Source organism: Populus nigra, chromosome 11 (assembly GCF_951802175.1).
Source record: "Populus nigra chromosome 11, ddPopNigr1.1, whole genome shotgun sequence".
NCBI lineage: Eukaryota > Viridiplantae > Streptophyta > Magnoliopsida > Malpighiales > Salicaceae > Populus > Populus nigra.
In genome coordinates, this window is record NC_084862.1 from 2,224,308 (window position 1) to 2,252,178 (window position 27,871).

The window sequence follows — 27,871 nt, forward strand, 5'->3', positions numbered from 1 at the left end:
TTTTCTTATACTGTAGGACAGGTACCAGGTAATGGTTATGGATGCTGATGGTTCTCGTTCTAAAGGCATCGCAAGATACTTGAGAACGCTTGGGGTTAAGGCAAGTATTTGGAATCTCTAAGATTTTTTTTTTTTATCACATAAAAGCCTAAACATCTAATTCATCATGGAACTAGAAGGGCAAAATGAATTTATCCACTCTCCCTTAGTCAAGTTTCTTTGGGATAAAAAACATTTCTGAAAGTTTTTCAGCATCAGTAACCTTAGAAACAAATAACAATATCCATATTAACCAGATTTGGGAAGAGTACATTAATGTCTTCTGTGCATTTACAATGTTGTTAAGTCAAAAACCGTTACTCCTTATGCATGTTTTTCTGTCGTATAAATGCTATAGATAGAACCCAATTTTCAGTCCAGTTGTTCTCAAGTAGTATAATTCAAAAAGCACATTAGTATTACATCTAACTTGTGCCCTTAAAATATCTCTCTCTGTCAAAAAAAAAAAAATGTCTTTACCTTGCTTGAATGGGAAGTTGCAATGTATTAATCAATGTCAATATTCTTTTATTTCACTCCATAGATTGCTGTAAATGGCTTGCAGAGAAACAAGTTAAATGCATGAATTCTAGATGATATCATGGTTCATTCCTGGACTAATCATATAATTTAGATAGAGAAGATAGTAGAATTTTGCAGAATTAAACCTTGTGACCTGCATTATAAGAAAATTTGAACTGCCAGGTTAGTTTATTGTTAATCTGGAACCACAACCTATTGTATCATATTGCTAATTGTTTGTTTGCATTTTTATGTGACAGAGACCATACTTGGTCCAACGTGGCTTCCAGTCTTGGGTAAAACAAGGTATCCAAGCCAAGGAGCTGAAACCTGAGACCGTGCTAACCATACTTAATGAGGTAAGGTTATTGCATGACTTGCATATTCTCTTAACTAGTATAAATTTCTAGAAATACAAAATTCTATTTGCCGAAAGCCATTGATAAACTCAAAGTATATGTGTGGACAATGACAAGCTGTAGATTATACAATAATATATTCGGCTAGCTGAGATAAACCTAGAGAGTTGATTAATTTGATATTTATTTCAAAAACATATGAAAAGAGTGAAATTTCTTTGCTGGGTGCACATTGGTGCACAATGGATACTATCAAAATGGTATCCACACCGCACAGAACAACATGCACACACAGAGGCATATGAGATGTACTTGTGTCTGTGCAGTGCGTGTGTAAATTTACGTGGAGAGACTTATTTCAAAAACAAATAAAAAGAGTGTGCTATGCAATCACACTTGTATGAACATGTGCATAAGGAGTGTTTGTATATATGTAATTGATGGGCTACCATAAACTGGGTATGCAGGCCATAAGAATTGTGTATGTTTCGACACACGATGGTTTTCTTTTTCTTTTCTTTTTTGTTGCTGTCCTCACATTCTTCTTGTCAACCAAGCTTGAACTTTGTTTCAAAGTGGGAGAAGACCTTACAATTTATTGCCATCATTGGCCTCAGTCAGGTATACTTTTATTTGTTATAGTGCTCTGGTTAATGTTTCTTTCACACACGCATATATGTCGATTGCTGAGCTGATAATGGTTAAAACAAACTTCACACATTCTGATACTGTGCTAGTACTCAGATCCTTTGATGTATTCTGTAAAAATAGCATGTATATGACTATTAAGCTAGATTCCCTTTGTCTATTTTGCATGTGTCCTAGGGAAAGGTTTATGTCATTGATAAATTTAGTTAAGTGAAACTTGAGTTTCTCTAATTATTGGTTTCTCACACTCTGCCAAACTATTTATCAGCGGGTTGCTTCTTACAATGGCCCTGAAGATTTTAAGCAAGATGTGAGGTATAACCTACTCCGGAAATCTTTTGTCCTTAGTGTATTTATGGTGTAATTGGCATAATTTTGTAAATCATAATGGAACCAGGTCTAAAATCAAGTCAATGTTTATTCATGCGCAATGAATTATATAAGACGCACCTAGTAGATAGATAGGTGTCATATGTTAGCACAACATTAACAAAATGAACCTTGGTGTTTGCACAGTAAAGGGCACGGAAAAATTTATATATGGCAAATCTCTTCTATGTCTAAATGTTCTTTCAACACTAGGTTCTTGACCATGTTCTGATCATGTTAAAAGCTCGAGTCGTGTTGATAAGCAAACTGCCTATGACATTATCAAGGTTCATATTTCCTAACCTCCATTAGACTTTTAGAAGTTATTTAATTATTTTTCACAGTTAGATTCTTTTCAGTAGTTGGATCATGTTTAATCAAGTTTTTGGATTGTTGAGATCTTTGATTAACTGAGATCTCAAATGCTTCTTTAAAGGCGTTTGCAATTAGTTTCTTTTCAGTAGTTGGATCATGTTTAACCAAGTTTTTGGATTGTTGAGATCTTGATTAACTAGGATTTCAAACGCATCTTTGAAGGCGTTTGCTCTCTCCTGTTAGACTTGGAGTCCAGACATTTTCATGGGCAGCAAGAAAACTGGAAAACAACCGCATTGGTTTACCTACATGACCTTCATCTTCAGATGTTCAAAACCGGGTGCTGCAAGCTGCTGCAAAGAATGAATCCCAACCATCTGAAACTGAAGTTCCGAATCCATCACCTGAATCAGTGACTCCATTAAGGCCATGTTTGTTTCCCGGAAAGTAATTTCCGGAAAACCACTTTCCAAACTTTCCCGTGTTTGTTTGCCATTAGAAAAGTTGGTCAACAGAAAACACTTTCCGGTCAACTAAAAACACTTTCCGGTAAAAAAAAAAATTTGGCTTGGTTTTCAGGAAAGTGTTTTTCTTTTTGGCTGTGTTTGTTTTCTGGAAACTGGTTTCCGGGAAATCACTTTCCAAACTTTCTTGTGTTTGTTTGCCATTAGAAAAGTTGGTCAACGGAAAACACTTTCCAGTCAAAGGGAAATTTGGCTTGGTTTTCAGGAAAATGTTTTCCTGGAAAATTTGGGCGGAAAACACTTTCCGGAAGTTGTGAAAAATTTAGAAATGTCATTATTTGCTGATTATATCAAATTTGATCCTTAAACTTTTGATAGCTATATATATTTTGTTTTGAATATTTATTTTTTAATTTCATCTCTTAAAATTTAACTTTTATATTAACTTTGGTTCTTATTTTTATAATTGCTATTTGCTTTTTCCTTATTATTTTTTTATTAAAATTTTTTATTTATCAAATTTGGTCATTATTTTTTTATTGTTACTTATTTTATTTGAAATAATTTATGAAATGTTGATTATTATTATTTTAATTTCTTCATCTTTTATTTTTTTTTTAATTTTTTAGATTTGGTCTCTATTATTTTGATTATTATTTATTTTATTTGAGATAATATATGAAATTATATTTTTTTTTCAATTTCATTCTCATTCGACTATTTAATTTGTAAGATTTGTTCCTTATTATTTTAATAAACTTGAGAAAAATAAAATATTAATAAGTTATTTTTCAGCTCATTTTCTATGACATAACCAAATACTAGAAACTGTTTTTCAATTTATTTTCATTACACTACCAAACATCAAAAAATAATTCACTTTTCTGGAATTTATTTTTTAAAAAATAAAAATTACATTCCAGCAAACAATCTAAATGAGAAAGTAGATCTTTCAGAAGCATAGTCATCGAGGCGGCATTTATTGGAGTGTGGGGTGTATAATTATTGGAGGCCGCATTAAATCTAAGAAGATCACTTGGCTAAATCTAAGAAGAGGTCTAGGTTGTGGCGAGTAATTAATCTCGTAAACACACTTGTAACTTTCAGAGGCCTTAAATTTTGTCAAGAGATTCTATGGATCCAATTTTATAATGAGGTTGGTTAGCTGTAAAGGTCCCCAATTCGGTTCAAAAAATTTTGTTTGAATTAATTTTGTTACTTTTTATTTTTATTTTTATATTTCTTAGTTTTAAGTTTATTTATTTATTTAAAGAGTTATAATATATGCAATAACAGAATCTTGAATACTTACTGTTTTTCTTTTGTTGTTAGTATTCATTAGTTAGATGGTTGTTAAAGTTAGTTGAGGAATTAGTTGAATAACAGAGAGTTGGTTCGTTAGTCAGTTGCAAGGGAATAACAATATTTACAGCTATCTTGAAAACCAAGTAATAATTGAAAGATCAATTTGCAGTAATTACAGAACTCTCTCTCCCTTTCAGTCTCTTTTATTTCTCCCTCAATTTATTTTCTTCTGAACTTTTATTTCTCCCTTTCAATTTCTTTTATATCTCCCAAAATTTTCTTTTGAACTTTTTGTCCGCCCGTAGATTTTCATCAAAGTGCAGATACACCCCACAGCTTTTCAACTCGAAAGGCCTTCGGCTCTCATGATCTTCCATCCCTCCCCAGTAGAATTTAAAAGTAACTTCATTGCCGGAATATTTACGTAAATGATTTACCAATTCGAGCTGGTAGTGTAGAATCATGTGATCTGAGTCACATGGAGTCAACCAACGTAATAGAAGGCTTTTCTGGGAATCTAAGACGACTTCATCATCACCATCATGCTCACTGTTTTTACTCTTAACATGGTAATCAAGATTTAAATGAACATTAGGATCATCGACTTCATAAGGCATGTCCTGGGAGGGAGGAGGGAGTAGAAAGACAAGGCAGAAAGCAATTCCCTTGAGCTGATGACAGTTTGAGGGCAACTGTATGGTGAGTGAAGATCCAATTCCTTTGTCTCCGAACCATTCCGGAATTTCACTCCCTGGTAGAACCATTTGAATTCTGCCATGTGGGATCTCCTCTCCGGACTGTGACACAAGTCACATTTCGAAAATGTGATGAAGCAAGCAAGAAAGAGAGAAGAAAGAAAGACAAGGGGGTTTAGAGAGATACCTGAATTTCCAAATGCATTGCCTCTATCAGTTGTTTCTGATCCAATTGGAAGCAATTTGTAAAATTCCTTCTAAAATGTAATCTCAGCGAAGAGGGAAGCTCAGGTAACGCTTTAATAGCCGTTCCATGGAAAGTCAGATGTCGCAAAGATACCATATCTTTGATTGACAAGGGTAGCTCTTTGATAGGCGTTCCATGCAAATACAGATATTCCAAACACACCATATCTTTGATTGACAAGGGTAGCTCTTTGATAGGCGTTCCACCTAAACATAGAGTCCTCAAGGATATCATATGCTTAAATGATGATGAGGGTATCTCTTTAATGCCTGTCTTCCTCAAGCTAAGATGCTCCAAAGATTTCATAGGCACTGTGATTTCTGGGAAGCTCTCAAGTTTTGAGCAACCACTCATATCCAAATAACGGAGTCTTGTGAGAAACTGGATTGATGAGGGCACCTCTTTAATAGCAGTTCCCTCTAGTTTTAATTGTCTGATATCCTCTAAATTCTCCGGAAACTTGGTCATCTTTGAGCAGCCACTTAGACAAAGACGTTCCAACCGGCCAGTAACTGATTGTGGAACTTCTTTGATTGAAGTTTGTTCCAACCGTAAGTATCCCATATTTTGTGAAATCGTTGGACACGTGGTCACATTTAGGCACCGACTTATAGAAAGGGACCTGAGAACCTTTGAATCAAGCATCGGAAAACTTCTAAGATTATGGCAAAGAATGAGATAAATTTTTTCCAGCTTGTCAAGATATTGAAGAGATGACGGAACCTCGGTTAAACTTGGACAGTCCATAAGTGTTAAGGACACTAAATTTTTGGCCATTGATAGATCTGGCAATTCCGTCAAATATGGAGAGTCAGATAGGTCAATTATTCTTAAATTTCCAACATCCTGTCAACAGAAAAAGGCATAATTAGAAAGGTAGCACCTCCAACTTCATATTTCTGATCCTAAATCTGCAGCAATTAAATCATACCTTTACTCCGGTCCAAAGTTTTTCAAGCTTGCTTTTGCGTAGGTGAAGCTCGACAAGGTGTTCAGCACGAAAAGATGGCGGCAAGGATTTCCAAGGGAATCCATTCCATTGCAAATAGCTCAGTTTATTAGGAAGATATTCGAAGCCAGTAGGAGGAAGGTGCATTGTAGCTGCGGTGCGAGAGAGACACAGAAATCTAAGACCATCCATCATTGCGAAGGCATCAGATTTCAAGTGTACATCTGTCCAGAACCAGTCCAAAGATATGCCTTTAACTTTTAATTGAGTTCCCTGTTAAACAAGAAAAAAGAATAAACAAACAATAATACAATCTACTCAAACACATCAACTTTTGAGCAAATACATGAACGACAGTTAATGGCTGTAGCTTTAACCTTATTTTCCTCCAATACTTGAACGACATCAGGAGGATGACATAACCTGCTACGTTCGCCAGGAAAATCAGATTCTGCACGAACAATGTTAACTGCCATTTCATATAGTAAATCATGCATTTCTAGTCTGAACTGAGAAATAGTTATGAGACACTTATCAATGAGCGTGCTTATATCGAACTTCACAGACCGACCATATAAGCAATCTAATATTCTTGTTACTTCGTATGGCTCCCATCCTATGAAGAAATGTGCTATGTCAAGAAATATGGATTTTTGTTCTGAATCCAACCCATCGTAACTAATTTTCAACGCCATTTCAATTCGAGGGTGCTGAGCTAGTTTATTCAATGCACTGCGCCATTCTTCGATGGTTTTACCATAGAGAGAGGAACCCAAAACTATAAGAGCCAACGGATTGCCTTGTACATGCCTTACAATCTTTTTTATCAAGCGTCTTTGATCAATTGTGGGGATGCAATTCTTCAATGCTTTCGAGCTAAAGAGTTGAATAGCTTCTTCATCATTTAACCGCTCAACCTCATATGTCTCATCAACTACATTGCTAAGCACCTGCTTGTCCCTACTTGTTATGAGAACTTTACTGCCCGGACCAAATGAACTATTTCGTCCATCAAGCAAATTTTTGCATTCTTCAAAACGAATTAAATCATCCACATCATCCAGAACAATAAAAACCTTTATGCGACGAAGTCTCTCCCTCACAAAAGAATCTCGAAAACTCAAGAATCCCATAGTGTTCGGAGTTTCTTGGCCAAGCAACCATGAAAGAAAGCTTCTTCGCAAATCAGATTGTTGCCTAAAGTTTTCAAAAAATATTTCTTGAAATCGAGAACGAACCTTGCTGCAAACAGCTTCAGCAATCGTTGTTTTACCGATACCACCCATTCCCCATATCCCTACAATGAGAACATCTGAAGATTCTATATTTAACAAAGACTCAACTTTGCTAACACGAACATCAATTCCAAATAGACCAGTCGTAGTGTGACTTGAAGACATGGCATGCAATTTTTTCAAAACATCTCCAACGATATTCTTAATAAATTCAGACTCCAGCCTGGCAAATAAGAAGAACACATAGAAATATACTCACTCCTTAGTAGCAGGCACGTATGAGTAATTGAGCATCATTATTGGCAATGGATAGTGCTAAAGTAACACATGAATCGATGATAACTGTAAAAATACATGACATTCTATATTAATCAAGTGTACGTTGAAAACTGGAAACTACATGTAATCGGTGTTTATCTAAGAAAATCAATTAAATGCAAATGCATATGATATTGTTTTCTCATATCATCCTTTTCACCTCAAATAAATAGAATATTATTTAACGACAAAAGAAAACATTGTCTGTTCTTGTAAAATTTACCGTAATGATAAAAAAAAATATTTTTCAAAAAAATATTATTTTTTATATAAATACATCAAAATAATCTTAAAAGACTAAAAAAATATTTAAAATAAAAAGAATAATTAAAAAAACACTTTGAAACATAAAAACAAACAACCACTTAATATCAATACATGCCTTAATATTTATACAAACGTTTGGCTACAAATAAATTTTTTTTTTAAAAAATTATTTTTAATATAAACATATTAAAATAATTTAAAAACATTATAAAAATTAATTGAAAATAAAAAAATAAATTTTTTACAAAACATTTTAAAACACAAAAACAAACAACCACTTAAATATCTATACAAACATTTTACATTAAATAATAATTTTTTATTTTTTAAAATATTTTTTAATATAAACACAAATAATATGAAAACACTAAAATAAAATAATTTTTTTTAAAAAAACGTTTTAAAACACAAAACAACCAACCACATAATATTTATATATACAAGTGCTTACGCTACAACGTTTTCAAAATCAAATAAAATAAATATGGATTCACAGAGCTCATCATTCTCAATAATTTTAAATTAAATTTCAAATCCTCAACAAATGAACGAATATTTTCTCATGGGATATATTTCAAGAGCTTACTCTGAATTCCCTAATAAGGTACATCCAGATAGATTGGCTGCATCCGTCAAAGCGTCTCTGAAGCTCTGCTCTTTGTCCATCGTCAGAGCTTTCTTCTTTATCAATCTGGCCAATGCATCGCCAAAGCTTCCTGTTTGATTTCTTACATGGGATGGATCCACCTGGTAGAATACTGGAATAACTATCTGTCTATTATTTCTTCTACGTTCAAAAATCTTTGCAAGCTCCTCCAAGCACCATTTGGAAGATGCATAGTTTACAGAAAAAACGATCACAGAAAGCTTGGCCTCTTCAATTGTTCTCAGAAGTGATGCCGAAATCTCATCTCCTCTCACAAGCTGATTATCTATGAAAGTTAGGATTTGTTCCCGTTTCAAAGCAGCATAGAGGTGGCTGGTAAAACCAACACGAGTGTCTTCTCCCCTGAAACTAAGGAAGACATCATATTTAATTCCTTGTGGCTGGGCGGTGGTTAAGGTGGAAGGAGAAGATGGCGATGGAGACATCATATTGTTTTGTGGAGAAACAGTCGAGGAAACAATAGTGAGACTCTGGTGGTAAGGGAGGTCTGGAGGGAGAGAACGGAAGTAACTCAAGGAAAAAAGATGAGGCTGATTTTGAAACAGTAGCTTAGGCTTTACGTGTTGAAGACCCTGCCTTAGGCATATGTATAATTTATAATAATGGGGGCATCAAATCCAAGTATTTTCTTAGGCATTACGGAAGTAACCATTTGTTGATTTCCTGGAAATTCCCCAGTTACAAAGTGATGTGATAGCTTAGGATTTATACGTTTTATTGACAGTGTTTTTATAAATTTAAATTTTTTTTAAAATTAATTTTTTTAGTTTTTTTTTATTTTAAATTATTGATATAAAATAATTTTTAAAAATAAAAAACATATATATATATATATATATATATATATATATATATATATATTCTTGTTTATCATATCACAACTGTGATAAATACCTTTTTCTTTTAATTTTATCATTTGACATTAGATTATTGAGTCTTGAAATTCATGATTTTTTTTGTTTTTTTTTTATGGAATCATCTTGATCTCATATTTCAAATTACATGTTAGTTAAATTAATCCAGATTGACTCAGTTTTTTTATCAATAATTTTTTTTAATTTATTTAAGAGTTGTTCTCCGTTGTTTTATTCAATTTTTCTTAGAACATTACAAGATTCCATTGTTGATTCCATTATTAAAAATCAAAAGCATATATATATATATATATATCTTTCGTTGTTTTCTCTTTAACTTTTTTATTATATATTTTTTAAAAACACTAAACATATTTGTGTCAGAGCACTGTTTTTTTCAAATGTAAGGAACGGTTGCTTTTGATAATGTGTCAGAGCAATGTTTTTTTTTTTTAATGCAGATGTCATTAGCTTGCATTTGTTTATTAATATATCAGAGCACTATTACTTATTGCTGCTGCTGCTATAACTGCCGAGGGCTTGTTTAGAAATAAATATACTGTGTTTTTAAAAATTTTAATTTTTTATTTTAAATTTTAAATTTTAAATTGTTATAACATACTAAAATTAAAAAATATATTATTTTAATATATATTTAAATAAAAAACACTTTAAAAAACAAGTGTTACCATACTTATAAACACTTTTTATATCTTCAATTCAAGTATTTGCGAAGGACTTTTTTCCCTTCATATTATATTATAATGATTATGATGATTTAATTAAAAAGAAATGGTTAGAAGCCTCTTTGATATTGTACTAGCTGGTGGTTGTTTTTTAAATTGTTTTTTATTAGAAATGTATCAAAATAATATTTTTTATTTTTTAAAATTTATTTTTGATATCATAATGTTAAAATAATATAATTAAAATAAAAAAAAAAGCAAAATTCAAATTCAAGTATTTTATCAAGGCATTACGGAGGGTGCACATTATTAGCTCCCTGGAAATTTTCCATGCACAAAAGGCTTCAAGTCTTGTTATTTGTGATGTGGTAGGAAAGGGCATTTAGGCTTTGTTTGTCTTTCCTATATAAACAATGTTTTAATAAATTTTGAAATTATTTTATATTTTATTTTAGATTAATTTTTTTAATAGGAATTGTTTTTTTTTTAAATTGATACAGTTAGAGAAATATATAATATGGTTTAATTTTATTTTTTTAAAAAAAACATAGTTTTAAAAAAAATGCTATCTTAAACTAAGATTTTAATATAAAAGCGATTCAAAATCAGAATAGTGGTTCTGTTTACTGCTTCAGGCAACATAATTGGCATGCAGCCATGTAATTATAATTACTTCTTCTTTTTACATGCTTCCTTCCACCTCATTACACACAATCTACTCAACAGATGCCTTTTCCTTTTTCTTTATATATATATATATATATATATATTGTGGAGAAGAAGAAGAAGAAGAAGTCGTCTCGAAGGAGAGAGGAAGGGACGGGGCATGGGCCAATCCTCTTCTTCATATTGACGGGGACGACGACTTGACCTTAAGTAGTCTTCCTGGCGAGTGCTTGGGCAGCGTGTTCGGGAAGCTGATTTTGGAAATTACGTGTTTCTCGTCAACATGACTGTTGACGAGAAAAAGAAGAAGAAGAAGAAACAGTAAAATAATTATTTTTTATCATTTAACTTGTTATTGAATTTTTTTTATAAGATTCATTTTTCATTGTCGTTGTAGTAATTATCAAAGACAAAATAATTTTTAAACATTTTAGAAGTACAAAAAAATAATTTAAATATTCTTAAAACAAAGTTCTTAAAACTAATATCCATGTGTTTTGCTCTTTTTAACATTTTCATAACAGAAATAACTATATTATTCTTGAAAAAAATAAAATAAAAATAAAATAAAGAAGAAAACTTCATTATTTTTTAAAAATTTTCGGGTTGAACCGAGTTGACTCATGAAATCCGGAACTCGACCTCTTAGCCGGGTCAACTTCCAGTCCAGGTTTAATAACTATAGTTTTTGCATGTCGATAACATTTTTGCCTAACATTATATTATAATGGTTATCATGATCTGGTTGAAAAGAATTTGTTATAGAAAATGTTTATTATTGTAGTAATAATTATTTTTAAAGTGTTTTTAACTTGAAAATACATCAAAATAATATTTTTTTTATTTTTTAAAATTTATTTATGATATCAGCACATTAAAATGATATAAAAATAAAAATAAAAAATTTCACTTGATAAAAAAATTTTACCCCCATTATTTTCATGATGTGAGCTTGATTGTCATTTTCGGCCTCATCCAACCTTAAGCAGAAAAACTAAAGAGGAAAGAAATGCTCTTTCTTAAAACCTTGATCTAATGACCTTAGTTTGGATTAGATTTAAATTCAATCAGATGAAGATTAACCCTATTCATGAAAATTTAAGATTTAAATTATTAATCAGATGAAAAATTAAATTATTCTAGTGTTAGTGTAGGGTTTAAGTAATAGACTGCCACTAAACTAAGCTACTTAGATACGCTCAAAACAATTGAACTCTTATTCATGAAAATTTATATATTCTCGTGTATCATCAGATCACAACTGTGATAGACAATTTTTTTAATATTTCAAATGGATTAGCTGTTCCCTTAGCGTATTAGCAGCTTTAGGATCTTTTGTTAATTTCTCTTCAATTTTTTTTTATTATTATATAAACACTTCTGTCCCACATTGTTGACTTCCTGGGAATTTCCCATGTAGAAAAGGCAATAATTCTCCGTGTGAAGAAGAAGAAGAAGTCGTCTTGAAGGAGAGAGGAAGGGACCGGGGATGGGCCAATCCTCTTCTTCATGCTCCTGCAATAATTGCTATATTGAAGGGGACGATGACTTAAACTAAATATCTGTTTAGAAGTATAGTTATAATTTTTTTAAAATGTTTTTATTTTAAAATGAATTAAAATGATAATTTTTTATTTTTTATTTTTTATTTTTTTTAAGATCATCATATTAAAATGATGTAAAACATTAAAAAAATTAATTTTTAATAAAAAATTTTAATTTTTAAAAAATATGGTTTGCATGACATTTCAGAAAGCGTCGGCAGATGCAGATGCCTTTTCCTTTTTCTTTTTTTATCGGCATATGCCTTTTCCTTTTTAGATGCCTTTTGCCTTTTCCTTTATATATATAAAGGAAAAAGGAAACACGTAATTTCAAGGAAGACTTTTAAGGTCAAGTCGTTGTCCCCATCGATATGGCTATTATTGCCCGAGCATCAAGAAGAGGATTGGCCCAGGCTTTGGCAACTTGATAGAATGTTTTTGAATTTTGTACCATTTTCATGATGTGAGCTTCATCTCATTTCTGGCCTCCATCCAACCTTAAACGGAAAAACGAAAGAGAAAAGAAATACTCCTTTTTAAAACCTTGATCCAGTGACCTTAGTTTGGACTAGATTTAAATTAAAATAGATGAAAATTAACCCACAAAACTACTAAAACTAAGAACTATGAATATATTTTTAAGACTTTAACTGATGACAGAATGAACTATAAACTATGAACAATCAGTGCTATCAATGGTCATATAAAATTACATATACATCAGAAAATAAAATTACAAATGCATTATCCCACAAGTCTTGAGTTATCTACACATACCATGCATTGATGATATGAGAACCTGAAAATAAACCCAATAAGCCTTCAAAGTCCAGGTCTTTAAAATTAGAAAAAAAAAATCTTCATGTGAACTGAGCATATGAAAATAATAAGAGTAGGGTGAGAAGAAGAAGAGGGAACCTGTTAAGGGGTCGTAGAAACCAACAACTTGAAGGTGTTTGCCATCTCTTGGAGTATGGCTATCAGCAGCAACAATTATGTAAAATGCCCTGTTTTTGCATCCCAGACCTGCTAAACGAATCATCACCGCCATTTTCTCTATTAAAATAAATATTTTAGTATTGGGTTGTGACTGATTTTAAAAGCTTTTTTATTATCATATAGAACCAATGATATAAATTCATGTTTTCTATATTTTTTTTCTTTTCCTTTTCGTTGCTTTCCTCACATTCTTCTTGCCAACCAAGCTTGAACTTGGTTTCAGAGTGGGAGAAGACCTTATAATTTACAATTTATTGCCATCATTGGCCTCAGTCAGGTATACTCTTATTTGTTATAGTGCTTTGGTCAATGGTTCTTTCACACACATACATAGATGTTGATTTCTAAGCTGATAATGATCAAAACAAACTTCAAACTTTTCTGATATTGTGCAAGTACTCAGATTCTTTAATGTATTCCATAAAAATGGCGTGCATTCGACCATTAAGCTAGATCCCCTTTGTCTACTTTGCATGTGTCCTGGGGAAAGTTTTATGTCATTGTTAAATTTAGTTTAGTGAACCTTAAGTTTCTCTAATTATTGGTTTCTCACACTCCACCAAACTATTTATCAGCGGGTTGCTTCTTACAATGGCCCTGAAGATGTGAGTATAACCTACCCCAGAAGTCTTTTGTCTTTCATGTATTTATGGTGTAATTGGCACAATTTGGTAAATCATAATGAAACCAGGTCTGAAACCTGTTAACCACCTATTGCAACTTGGCACTGCTGGCACTGCCAACAATTGTGAGAGTCAATGGAGAAATAAGGATACACGAGATTCTTGAAGAAAAAAGGGTGGTGACTCTCACAATCTAGCATCAATTACTGGAGAGAGGTTGAGTGATCTTGGAGCTCTAACGACAATATTTTCAAACCAAGATGACAATCCAATCGAGCCTATAACTTCGGCAAGTTCAAACTTACAGTAACTCTGCATGGTAGTTCAGCAAACTTACAGGGATACTCTGCTGTCAAATTCCCTATTATCAAGCTATTATCGTAACAAACTCCTCTGCCATGAAGCTGTCATCACAATAAATCAGCACTGCCATCAACCAGATTTCATGGGATTTTTAAGTTTAAATACTTCACTTGTACAACCTAGTTGTTTACGTTGAAAAACAAACTGAATATTCATTTACAAAACACTCTGTCAGCTCAGTTTATTTTTTTCTTTATGGTATCAGAGCCTTTGTGAACACTAGGCACAACCTATCACAGATACTACAGCTTATCCTCTCTTAATCTTCCTTCTTATCTTCCGCTCATTTATTCCACAATGACTACCTTGTCACTCAATGTTGGGAACTTCATCACCCTCCGACTCACTCCAAACAATTACCCCTTGTGGCGTGAACAAGCACTGGCTCTTGCTGAGAGTCAAGAAATGGTCGGGCATCTCACAAATGAAGATCCTGCTCCAACAAAATACACAAATATAGAAAACTCAACCCCACAATTAACAGATGCTTTTATAGCATGGCGTAAGTCAGATCGTCTCCTTCAAGGGTGGATCATTGGAACACTCTCAGAGGAAACTCTCAGACTCGTTGTTGGTCTCGACACAGCTCATGCTGTTTGGGAGGCTCTCAAAAATGCATATGCGCAAGACTCACAAGAACGTGAGTTCACATTGCGACAACAAGTAACCTACCTTCGAAAGGAAGACAACACAACAATCATAGAACACATTCGAACCTTCAAAGGACTCTATGGCAACTTATCAGCCATTGGAAAGCCCGTACCAGACCAAGAAAAGGTCTTCTGCTTCTCACCAGCCTTGGTCCTCATTATGAAACATTCACAACAACCATGTTGAAACCCCCCAGGCCATCATACTCTGAGTTGGTCTCACAACTCCAAAACTTTGATCAAAGGCGTAATTGGTTCTCTAATCACACAGACATCACAACTCCTTCTCTCACTCATCAATTGGCTTTTTATGGACAGCAGCAACAACGTTCACAATCAAACTCTTCAGGCTATCGTGGACCCTCACAAAAATTCACTTCTAATGGTCGTGGATTCCAAGCTCAACAGCGAAGGGACTCCTCTTCATCAAACTCACAACGTAGACCTCCACCACCTGGTGAGCGTCGCATGACACCAGCAGAGAGGGACAAATACCGTGATCAACAATGCCAGTATTGTGGGATGACAGGCCATGTTGCTAAAATATGCTGGTGGGTGCCAAAGAAACCTGCTCAACAAGATGAAATTCCACAAGCACTTGCAGCACTCACTTTGGACACCACCATTGCTGACACCGAATGGACAACGGACACTGGAGCTTCCAACCATATGACAGGTAAGCCAGGTATGTTAACAAACATTCGTAAATACTCTGGTGCTGACTCTGTGCTAATCGGAGATGGGTCTTCCATGCCAATTCTTGCAATTGGTGATACTTGTATAAAACAAAAAGCATCTGCCTTACCTCTCAATGATGTTCTACTGGTTCCAAACTTAACAAAAATTTACTTTCCGTAAGCCAACTAACTAATCAATTTCCTGTTAATTGTGAGTTTTCTAATGTTGATTTTTATGTTAAGGAACGGGAAACAGGACAAGCAGTGATAATAGGGAAACGCAAGGGTGATCTCTACGTACTACCTGCTTCACCAGAATTGTATTTCTCTCATCGGTTCAAATCAGGCACAGCAGAAGTTTGGCATCAACGTCTAGGCCACCCACAGTCTTCAGCATTACAAATGCTAAAAAATAAAGGACTTATTGATGTCGTAGGGACAATAAAATTACAACATCTTTGTGATAGTTGTCAACTAGGAAAACGTAGTCGTTTACCTTTCTCTAAATCAGAACATACAAGTACTGGTATCTTTGAAAAAATTCATTGTGATTTATGGGGACCAGCACCTGTTTTATCAATTGCAAAATTTAAATATTATGCTTGTTTAGTAGATGATTTTTCTAAGTATACTTGGATTATTCCCTTGCGTAACAAATCTGATTTTTTTAATGCATACTTAGCTTTTGAAAAATATGTTACAAGACAGTTTAACAAGTAAATTGAAATATTTCATTCAGATGGAGGTGGTGAGTTCATCAATTCAAAACTACTGACTCATTTTCTTTCTACAAGCATTGTTCATCAGATATCATCACCATATACTCCTGAGCAAACTGGTATAGTTGAGAGGCGCCATAGGACCATAAGAGAATTAGGAATGACTATGTTGTTTCACAGTGGAGCACCCTTATTCTTATGGATAGAGGCCTTCACCACGGCAGTATATCTTATGAATTGCTTACCTTCTTCTGCTCTCAACTTTGAAACACTATATTTTGCACTTCATGGGACACACCCAAATTACTCCTCACTCAGAGCATTTGGATCTAAATGCTTTCCCTACACTTGGGATATACGAAAACACAAATTTGATCCAAAAACACTTCCATGCATTTTTGTAGGTTATAGTGAAAAACATAAAGCTTATAAGTGTTTTCATCCAACAAGTAAAAAAATTTTCATCTCTCGTCATGTTGTCTTTGATGAATTAATTTTTCCATATAAGCCTATTAAAAAATCTTGCAAGACAGCCAATCAACCACAAGTAATTAGTATTTTTTATTCTTGGTTACCACATACTAATATCTCTTCCTCTGCAGGAGCAATTACGGGCTCTGCCTCACCTCCATGTCAAAGTTTGTTACTGCCAAATGACATTAGTACTCCACAAAACTTCTCCCCATCTGCAAATCCCACAGAGTCACAACAGCAATATCCTATTGTTGCGTCACATGCTAGTCCAGAGATTGATGCCGATAATGGGTTTGCTCACAACACAATTTCACCAGACACATCTCTATCACAAGGATATCAAGAGTCTCACGGGTTAGCACAAGAAATTCCTCCTCTGATTATCAGTGAAACATCAGAATCCTCCCCACAAAATCTTGGTTCTTCAGCACCGCTGGCTCATTCCATGGTCACTCGGTCTAAACAGGGTATAGTAAAGTCAAATCCTAAATATGCCTTAACCACCAGCACCTCAGCTAATATACCCCGTGAGCCCCAGAATATTAAAATTGCACTGGCACATCCTGGTTGGAGAGCAGCAATGGAGGAAGAGCTGGCAGCACTATATCAAAATCAGACCTGGAAATTGGTTCCACGAACACCCAAAATGAATGTCATTGGTTCCAAATGGGTGTTTAAATCAAAGCTCAAACCAGATGGTTCTCTAGATCAACTCAAAGCACGTTTAGTTGCAAAAGGGTATCATCAAATTGATGGAGTAGACTACACCGAAACCTTTTCTCCGGTTATCAAACCAGGAACAATACGCATGATAATTACTGTAGCTCTTTGTTCAGAAGTGGCCCATTCGACAATTGGATGTAAAAAATGCTTTCTTGCATGGCTTAATTTCTGAAGATCTTTACATGCAACAACCACCAGGAATGGCAGACTCTCAACATCCGACACATGTCTGCAAACTTCAAAGAGCTCTTTATGGCCTTAAACAAGCACCACGTGCTTGGTTTGATCGTTTCAGTGCATTTCTTCTTAAATATGGTTTTTTCTGTAGTTTATCTGACCCTTCATTGTTTGTTCTCCATTCAGATTATGGCTCACTGATTTTGCTCCTTTATGTAGATGACATGCTGCTCACAAGATCAACTCCAGCACTGGTATCCAATTTTATTATGGTGCTAAGCAGTGAATTCGCAATGAAAGACTTAGGACCTATACACCACTTTCTTGGAATGGAAATCACACCAACAACAAGTGGCCTTCATCTATCCCAGTCACATTATGCATTGACAATACTTGAACGATCAAATATGGTTGACTGTAAGCCCATGAGTACTCCTCTTGAAGCTAAAACAAAAATATCTTCCAATGATATTCTCATGGAAGACCCAAGTTACTAACGAGGAATTGTTGGAGCTTTACAATATCTTACACTCACTCGTCCTGATCTATCATTTAGTGTTAATTATGTATCACAATTCATGCATGCTCCCACAATGACACATTTAAAAAAGGTTCGACACATTTTACGATATGTCAAAGGAACAATTGAAATGGAATTACATTTTTCTTCACACACTACACTTGATCTATTTGCTTTCTCAGATGCAGATTGGGCGGGGTGCACTATAACGAGACGATCCACTACTAGCTATTGTACATTCCTTGGAGGAAATCTTATCTCATGGTGTGCAAAAAAACAACACACAATTTCTCGATCAAGCACAGAAGCAGAATATCGTGCAATGGCTAACACAACGGCAGAACTCACATGGCTGGCTTTCATTCTCAAAGATCTTCGCATCACATTATCATCTCCTCCCATACTTTACTGCGACAATCTAAGCGCACTTCACATGACAGTAAATTCGGTATTCCATGCCCGAAGTAAACATATCGAGTTGGATTATCATTTTGTGCGCGAACGTGTTGCCCGTGGACTGCTTGTCACTCAACATATCTCCTCAGTTAATCAAGTTGCCGACCTCTTCACCGAACCAATGTCAAAAGCGGCTCTTCAATATTTCTGCAACAAACTTTGCCTCCAGCCCCGACAAAGTTTGCGGGAGGGTGTTAACCACCTATTGCAACTTGGCACTGCTGGCACTGCCAACAATTATGAGAGTCAATGGAGAAATAAGGATACACGAGATTCTTGGAGAAAAAAGGGTGGTGACTCTCACAATCTAGCATCAATTACTGGAGAGAGGTTGAGTGATCTTGGAGCTCTAACGACAATATTTTCAAACCAAGATGACAATCCAATCGAGCCTATAACTTCGGCAAGTTCAAACTTACAGTAACTCTGCATGGTAGTTCAGCAAACTTACAGGGATACTCTGCTGTCAAATTCCCTATTATCAAGCTATTATCGTAACAAACTCCTCTGCCATGAAGCTGTCATCACAATAAATCAGCACTGCCATCAACCAGATTTCATGGGATTTTTAAGTTTAAATACTTCACTTGTACAACCTAGTTGTTTACATTGAAAAACAAACTGAATATTCATTTACAAAACACTCTGTCAGCTCAGTTTATTTTTTTCTTTAAAACCAAGTCTATATTTATCGTTCCGCATTAGTTTTCCAGGAAACTTAGATTTTACATTAACAATGTTGCTACCCAATTTTTGACCCATGTTTTAATAAATTTTCAGAAAAAATCCAAAAATAGCAAAAAGCATTGAAAATCCAAAAAAAAATACGTTTTTAATACATTTGCATCGTTTTTAGCATTTTCAGCGTCGTTTAAAAAGAATTTAAATTTTCAAAGATCTTTCGAACGCGTTCAACTTTTAACGTTCATTGATTTTCCTCATTGAATCGACGTTGATATTGCTCGTTTTTAAAAAATACAAAAAAAATTAAGAAAAATCAAATTTTACAAAAAAAGAAAGTTAAGGGACAATTTTGAGGCCCAAACAATATTTTTACCTATGTATAGAAAATTTTGAATATTGGAGGGAGAGGCAACACAAAAAAAAAAGAGGAAAACTAAGAACTTTTTTTCTTCACCCGAAACTAGCCGCTCCCCCTGGCCCAAGACCATTTGAGCCCTCTCTTGCGGCTGAAAATGAGGGACTCAGCCCCCCCCCCCCCACCCACTTTCTTTTCCATTTTCCAGCCGACAGGAGGCCCCTCCCTTTGGTTTTTTCTTCTTCCCCACAGCAGCTGGCAACAGGACTGATGGTCCCCGGTCCCTCTTCCTTCCCCGCTGCTCCCTTTTCCTTCATATATGCAGACCTGACGTATGGGACAGGGGAGGGGGCAAAGAGAGCTGATTCTCTTCTGGTTTCTTCCCCAGCAGCCCCCTCCCCATTGGAAAATTTTCTCTTCTTCTGGCCAGCCAAGAGCTTGGCTCCTTTCACTGCTGACATTGTTCCCCTCTCCATCTCACTTCCTTGTCCCACAGCCAACAGACCCAGCAGCCCCTCCCATCGCCATTTTCCCTGCAGAATCAAGGACCACTCACACCGAAGCCTTCCCCAGCAGGTATTTCCTTCCCCAGCAGCCGGCAACAAGGGACAGCTCCCTCTCTTTCAAAACCAAACCGGGGCAGCCCCCCTCCCTTTCCTCTGATCTTCAACAACAGCCGCAGTAGCTCCCTGTCACAGAAACCAAGCCGGCCGTCCCCAATGACTCCAGCCTCTCCTCTCATAGCCAAACACCATAACAGCCGCCTCCAGCATTTCCTTCCCTCAACAACAGCACCAGCACCAGCATCGACACCCACCAGATCTGCCAAGAGGAGTGAAGATCAGACAGCCTTCCCCATCTCAAGAGCAGCTTCAGCTGCCACGGACGACAGCACCACCGGCCGGATCTGTCAACAGCAGAGGAAAACAAACCGAGAGGAAGAAATAAAACAGAGGATAATCAGATCTGTAAAGGAAAGAAAAATTTAAACCGACTGCCTTGTGTGTTATCTTTGGGTTTTTACAGGTGACGGTGACTCCCACCACCGGCGTGGGCTTTTTTCCCTGCACATTAAATTATAATGGTTATGATGATTTAATTGAAAAGAACTTGTTAGAGAACCTGTTTTATATTGTACTAGTGATTATTTTTTAAACTGTTTTTTGATTAAAAATACATCAAAATAATAATTTTTTTAAAATTATTTTTAATATTAGAACATCAAAATAATATAATTAAAATAAAAAAATTAATTTAAAGTAAAAAAAATAAATAAAATTCAAATTCAAATATTTTCCCAGGGCATCACAAGTCTTGTTATTTGTGATGCGGTAGGAAGCTTTGTTTGTCTTTGCTGTATAAACAATGTTTTAATAAATTTTGAAAATTTTTTATATTTTATTTGAGATTATTATTTTTTTTAGTTTTTTTTATTTGTTTTGATGTATTAGTGTAAAAAATAATTCTTTAAAAGTGAAAAAACATTATCTTGATATATTTTCAAGAGAAAAACATTTTAAAAATCAACTGCTACTACACTCACAAACACCTTCTATTTCTTTAGTCTAAGTGTTTGTGTATGCCGAAGTTTTTTTCGCCTTCACATTATATTATAATGGTTCTGATAATTTGATTGAAAAGAACTTATTAGAGAATTTGTTTGATATTGTAGTAACAGTTGTTTTTCAAGATAATTTTCACATGCAAATGCATTAAAATAATATTTTTTTATTTTTTAAAATATATTTTTGATATCAATACATTAAAATGATATAAAAATATAAAAATTAATTTAAAATAAAAAAAATCAAATCCATGTATTTTCTCGGAGGTTACAGAGGGTGCACATCTACTTGGAAATTTCATGTGTTGAAAAAGGCTTAATGTCTTGTTATTTGTTTTTTCTTTCTGTGATTTGGTAGGAAGGGCATCAAGTGTTTACACATCTACTACGACTTTCTTGACTTCACATTATATTATAGTGATTATTATAATGATTTCATTGGGAAAAACTTGTTACTCTGCCCCAATAATATGAATTAAAAAAAAAAACAAATTGATACAGTTATATTGAAGGAGAGAGGAAGGGACGGGGGATGGGGCCAATCCTCTTCTTGATGCTCGGGCAATAATAACCATGTTTGTTGCTACTCAATTTTTGACCTATGTTTTGATAAATTTTCAGAAAAATCCAAAAAATAGTAAAAAACATTGAAAATCCAAAAAAATACATTTTTGATATATTTGCATCGTTTTTAGCATTTTCAACGTCATCTCAAAAGAATTTAAATTTTCAAAGGTATTTGGAACGCGTTCAAGTTTTAACGCGTAAATTTTATGATCACTGATTTTCCTTGTTGAGTTGACGTTGATATTGCTCGCTTTCAAAAATACAAAAAAATAAGAAAAATCAAAATTTACAAAAAAAAGGAAAAGAGAAGGAAAAGAAAAGTTGAGGGACTAGTTTGGAAACCTAGAAAAACTTTTCCTATAAATACCATGTTACACTGAATTTCCAAGGGGGGGAATTTGGCAATTAAAAGGGGCAACAAAAAGAGAAACCCTAAAAATTTTTATCTTCTCTGCAGCCGCCCCCTTCTCCTTGAAGAAAAAAGACCTAAACCTAAAAGGGGAGGGGCTGCTGCCAAAAGAACCAAAGACTGCCCCCTCCCTTGGCCACAAAAAGGAACCAAACCAGCCCCTCCATTTTGATTTTCTTCTGTTGGGAGCTGCCGAGCGCAAACTCTCAGCCACTGCCCGCTGAGATTTTTCTTCCTTGCACACCGGCCTCTACTCCAAAACAGCAGCCCACCCCCTCTCATTTTTTGTTGAAACGCTGTGCCATTTCAGACTCCCCTTTATCCCTTTTAAGCCGCCTGAACACAGAGCATTCCCCTCAACCAAGGCAGCGGCCCTTTTTCCTAAAAAAAAAACTGAAGCCACACGTCCCTTCCCCTGCCATTTTCAGTCTTCCCTATTATCCCCATCTTCTTCTCCACCGAGACAAACCAGCACCGTAGCCTCCCTTCTTTTTTTTTCCTCTCCATCGTTTTCTCCTCCAAAAAACAGAGACCGGCCACTCCCCTTTGCCCTCTGGTTTCTTCTTCTTCCAGCAGCGACGGCCCCTCCCCGTGAAGCAGCACTGTCTTCCTCCAGCAGACCCGGTTGCTCCACCCAACAGCCTCCACAGCGGCTCCCTTCTTCCGCAGCTCCGACCCAGCTCCAGCAGCAAAAAAACCACGAACAACAGCAGCGAAGGAAGACCACCAGCAGCCCCGTTCTCACTAGTGAGCCAGCAGCCCACACACGGCAGCGCCGGGGCAACACTTTCGTCATCTCCTTCAACCGGTCAGCAGCAGCCCTTCTCCAGCAGCGGCACCCACAGACCCACGACTTCCTTCTTCAGCTGCAGAAGACCATTTCTTCTCTCAACAGTGACGGACAGAAGCCGACCCACCTCCAGCAAGCACCTTCAGCAGTTCGCACAGACCGACCACCAGAAGCAGCAGCCGATCTCCTTCACCACCGGTCGCCAGCCTCCAGCACTCCTTGCTGCCAGTACATGGAACAAGGGAGAAGAGGATGAGCAGTAGCAGCTGATCTGCAAAGAAGCAGACCCCAAAAGAGGCTGTGGTAGATCTGAAAAAAGGAGAGCCGGAATTGTTTGTGTTGTTGGTTTACTTTGCAGGTGACTGGGAGATGCACCGCTGGTACGGACGAGAAGAGAAGAAGGAGACGATCCCGATCTACTAGCTTGCTGGTCTTCACCGGCGGCGGCGTGTGAACCCACGCGCCGCCACTGTTCCTGCGGCACTGTTCCGGCTTGCAGAAGTCCTTCCATGCAATTTCTGAAGTTTTAGGGACTATTTTGTAATTTTAAATTATGTAATGTAATTTTTGTTTAGTGTTTAATTTTTTATAATTTTGTAATGTGATGTATAAAAAGAACAAAAAAAAAGAAAAGGAAAAGAAAGAAAAGAAAAGTATAGTGAAAAGGAAATGTGTGATTTGTATTTTGTTTATGGATGTTTTTTTTGTATGATAAAATTGTAAGAATAAAGAAGAATTTAATATTTTGATTTGATCACGGATAAAGAATTATGAACTTACATGTAAGTCGTATTTCTAAAATTCGATGAAAGAACAGAATTTTTAAAACTTCTTTAACACATCAAGTCCACGAAGCAGCTTACCTCAGGTAGGGTGCGTTAGGGGTGCTAATACCTTCCCTAACCACAACCAGTCCCTTACCCGCAAATCTCTGATAAGACCAGTACTCAGGTTTCCTAGTAGCCTTCAATAAATTACTAGGTGGCGACTCCAACGAACCAATCAAAACAATCAACATAACGAAAAATCGCCAGCCGACGCCGCGCGGATTTTCTGACGTGATAGTGATTATTATAATGATTTCATTGGGAAAAACTTGTTACTCTGCCCCAATAATATGAATTAAAAAAAAAACAAATTGATACAGTTATATTGAAGGAGAGAGGAAGGGACGGGGGATGGGGCCAATCCTCTTCTTGATGCTCGGGCAATAATAACCATGTTGATGGGGACGACGACGACTTGACCTTAAATCTTCCCGGCGAGTGCTTGGGCAGCGTGTTCGGGAATCTGAGCTGCCTTGACATTACGTGTTTTCTGGAAATTACGTTTTTCTTGTCTTAACGGTGGCTTTCGATAATGTTCATATTGATAGGAGATAAATCAATTTTTAAACGTGTTGAAGCACTTAGGAATGATTTAAATATTCTTAAAAGTGAAACTTTTTCAAACTAAGGATTCATGGGTGTTTTTATTTTTTAATATTTTAATAGCACAGTGAAATGATTATATTATTTTAAAAAATAAAAAAATTTAAAAATTTCAAATTCAATATTTTATCAGGATATTATAAAAAATATTATTTTGATATATTTTTAATTAAAAAATAATTACAATACTTTTGTCTTCACATTATATTATAATAGTTATAATAATTTAATTGAGAAGAATTTATTAAAGAACCTGTTTAATATTATGATAATGATTGTTTTTTAAAATATTTTTTTTTGAAATACATTATATTAAAATAATATATTTTTATTTTTAAATTTTATTTTTGATATCAACACATCAAAATAATATAAAAATAAAAAAATAAAAAAACTCAAATCCAAATATTTTCTTAGTACATTACAAAGGGTTCACATTATTGACTTCCTAGAAATTTTCATCAACCACAAAAGGCTTCATGTCTTGTTATTATTATTATTATTATTATTATTATTATGATTTTGTAATTTGGTAGGGAAGGGCATCAAGTCTTCCATCCAAGTGTTTGCGCATAAACTTTGTTGACTTTCACATTATATTATAATTTGGTAGGTGTTAAATTAATTGAGATCAAATAGAGAAAGGAGGCTAGAATTCTGAATAATCTGTATATTATGAATGCTTGGTTTTAACCTAAATACAAATAAAGTATATATAGGTCAAACTGAAAATACTATTCTACCCTTAATAAATAAGACTACATAAATATTATTTAACATCTCCCCTCAAACTCATGATGCGGCAGCTACAAGCATCGAGAGTTTGCCAACCAGAAAACGAAAACGAGAGATGGAATGCGCCTTGGTAAAGAAATCTGCAATCTGCAAGGAAGAAGGAACAAACGGCAAAGCAATGGTGCCATGTTTGAGATGATGACGAGTAAGATGACAATCGATCTCAATGTGCTTAGTGCGCTCATGAAAAACCGAGTTATGAGCAATCTGAATAGAACTCTGGTTGTCACAATACATAGGAGTAGGATGAGAAAAGGAAATTCCCATATCAGCAAGTAACCAACGTAACCAAACAATCTCTTTGGTAGTAGATGCCATGGCACAATATTCTGCTTCGGTGGATGATTGAGAAACAATAGATTGTTTCTTGCTCTTCCAAGAAATAAGAGAATCACCTAAAAAGATACAGAACCCGGTAACAGACTTGCGATCTGTGGGATCACTACCATGATCAGCATCAGAGTATGCACGCAACTCCAAGGAAGAGGTGGATGAAAGTAAAAGACTCTGAAAAACTGTGCCCCGAAGATATCGCAAAATACGAAGAACAGCTGTCCAGTGAACAGTAGTAGGAGAAGCAACAAACTGACTAACAACATGAACAGCATATGCAATATCTGGACGAGTAATGGTGAGATATACCAAACTCCCAACAATAGTGCAGTATAAAGTAGGATCTGAAGAAGAGTACCTTGCGTTAACCTCAATAGGAGTATCTACAGTTTTGTTATCAGTAAGTCTAGCCCGCTCAAGAATATCTGCAACATATTTCGACTGAGAAAGAAGGTAACCTCTAGGTGAGCATGCTACCTCAATACCCAGGAAATATCAAAGATAACCCAAATCCTTCATTTCAAATCGTCTAGCCAACTCTGTCTTCAAAACTGAAATACCATCAATATCATCACCAGTAATAATCATGTCATCAACATATAAAGACAGAATGATACGACCTGCATCAGTGCACTTAATAAAAAGAGCAGAATCATGACTGCTAGAAACAAAGCCAAGAGACGAGATCACAATAGAGAATTTCTCAAACCAAGCACGAGGTGCTTGTTTAAGACCATATAATGCTTTCTTAAGCTTACAAACATATCCAGAGTCATGTGAAATACCAGGAGGGGGTGCCATATAAACTTCTTCTTGAAGATCTCCATTCAAGAATGCATTTTTAACATCAAGCTGAGAAATATGCCACTGACGAACTGAAGCTACGACAATAAGAGTGCGAATAGTAGTCATTTTTGCAACCGGGGCAAATGTCTCCTCATAGTCCATACCATACTGTTGAGAGTATCCTTTTGCAACCAGCCTAGCTTTGTATCGCTCAATAGACCCATCAGAATTAGTCTTGATCTTATACACCCAACGACAACCAACAACACTCTTACCAGGAGGTAGAGGAACCAGATCCCAAGTATCTGTCTTATGCAAAGCAGAAAGTTCCTCATCCATAGCTTGCTGCCAAAGCGGATCAAGAATTGCCTCTTTATAGGAAGAGGGCTCAAATAGACAATGAATAGTGTCATAACCCAATTCTGGGTTATTCCCCAAAATTTCTTTTTCAAAACGAAAATAAAAAAATAAAATAAAGGCTGGCGATGCGGAGAAAGCTGACCAAGAAAGGCTGCAAAAATAGGCGAAAATCAAGCTGCAATTTTCGGAAGAATTTCAAGGCCCAAGTGTACGCTGTTATGCCCAAAAATAGAAAAATACAAATTCAAAGGTCAAATTAAATGAGTATTGGACGAATTTGCATAAAAAATTAAGTCCAATGACATAATTAAATTTTTAATGGGTCAATTTGATTTAATCATGGGCCAAATTGAATTTTAATTATGTTTAAGAATTAATTTAGGTCCAATTGAAGGAGTTAATTAAGTGCAAGGACTTAATTATACTTTAAGCGGGTCAAAATTAATTGGAGGGCTTAATTGGTGAAAATTAAGTTTGGGAGCTTAATTTGAACTTAATTGAAAAATCAGAATTTTAAGAGATCCAATTTAATTTTTACCAAGTGAATTGATTGAAATTACGGGCCAAACACAAAACTTGAGGGACCAATTTTGAAGCCCGAAAAAACTATTTTGCCTATAAATGGCCTTCATTTTCAGCTAAATAGAGGGGGGCAATTTTGACAATATCAGGAAAAAAATACAAAAAAACCCTAAACCAAAAAAAAACCCTAAAACCATCACTCTCTTCTCCATTTTTGGCAGCAGCCGCCGCCCCCCACCTGGTGGTTTCCATTCTTCTTCTCCCCTCAAACCAGCGCCACCATCTTCTTCTTCTTTCAAATCCACGCCATTTCCTTTCTCCTTCTTCTTCCCTCTTCGGCAACAAACCAGCCATTTCACCCCATGTTCTTCTCCTCTCCTTCGGCCAAAAACACAACCGGCTGATTCTCCTCATCCCCCTTTTCCAGCCGCTGACCAGCCACGGCCTCACCTCCGCCGACCAGAGGACGGCAGAGTCTTCATCATCTCCTTCGGCCGGCAGAAGACCCAGCTCACTGCTTCCAACAGCCCTCATCGTCTCCTTCGGCACCGTCTCCAGCTCCTCCACCAAGAGCAGCGGCAGCAGCACTCAACAACAGGAGCAAACACCACCGACGCGCCACCAGCCTCGACAGCTTCTCCTCCAACAGCAGCAATCCACAGGCCAGCGAACCCAGCTCACCGCCTTCAGCAGCGCCGCCAGTGGCGGTGGCGCGTTGGAACACGCGCCACAGCTGTTCCCGCACA

General features: G+C 35.7%; 2 protein-coding genes and 1 pseudogene across 15 annotated transcripts in view; 1 reads left to right on the plus strand and 2 right to left on the minus strand.

Annotated features, from left to right (window-relative positions):
* Positions 1-3,926, plus strand: part of LOC133667900 (uncharacterized) — a 167,869-nt gene extending 163,943 nt beyond the window's left edge. For 4 of the 12 annotated variants that reach the window (XM_062087608.1, XM_062087605.1, XM_062087610.1 and 1 more), the window contains 3 exons: positions 1,495-1,541; positions 1,837-1,883; positions 2,475-3,926. In XM_062087608.1, the coding sequence (XP_061943592.1) occupies positions 1,495-1,541; positions 1,837-1,883; positions 2,475-2,565 (185 nt within the window). In that variant the 3' untranslated portion in view covers positions 2,566-3,926. Of the gene's footprint in view, positions 1-16; positions 101-821; positions 1,542-1,836; positions 1,993-2,150; positions 2,225-2,474 lie in introns of those variants that run through there. The other 8 variants (XR_009833584.1, XR_009833582.1, XR_009833583.1 and 5 more) reach the window with 8 other exon arrangements.
* A 165-nt stretch (positions 3,927-4,091) lies between these two features.
* The window catches only part of LOC133667895 (disease resistance protein RPV1-like), a 62,069-nt gene continuing 38,289 nt past the window's right edge, over positions 4,092-27,871 (minus strand). The window contains exons 1-5 of one of the 3 annotated variants that reach the window (XM_062087598.1): positions 8,319-8,979; positions 6,290-7,370; positions 5,895-6,185; positions 4,904-5,809; positions 4,092-4,818 (exon numbers count right to left, since the gene is read on the minus strand). In XM_062087598.1, coding sequence (XP_061943582.1) covers positions 4,282-4,818; positions 4,904-5,809; positions 5,895-6,185; positions 6,290-7,370; positions 8,319-8,827 — 3,324 coding nt within the window. In that variant the 5' untranslated portion in view covers positions 8,828-8,979 and the 3' untranslated portion in view covers positions 4,092-4,281. Of the gene's footprint in view, positions 4,819-4,903; positions 5,810-5,894; positions 6,186-6,289; positions 7,371-8,318; positions 8,980-27,871 lie in introns of those variants that run through there. The other 2 variants (XM_062087599.1, XM_062087597.1) reach the window with 2 other exon arrangements.
* Positions 25,079-26,369, minus strand: LOC133668618 (uncharacterized mitochondrial protein AtMg00810-like; annotated as a pseudogene).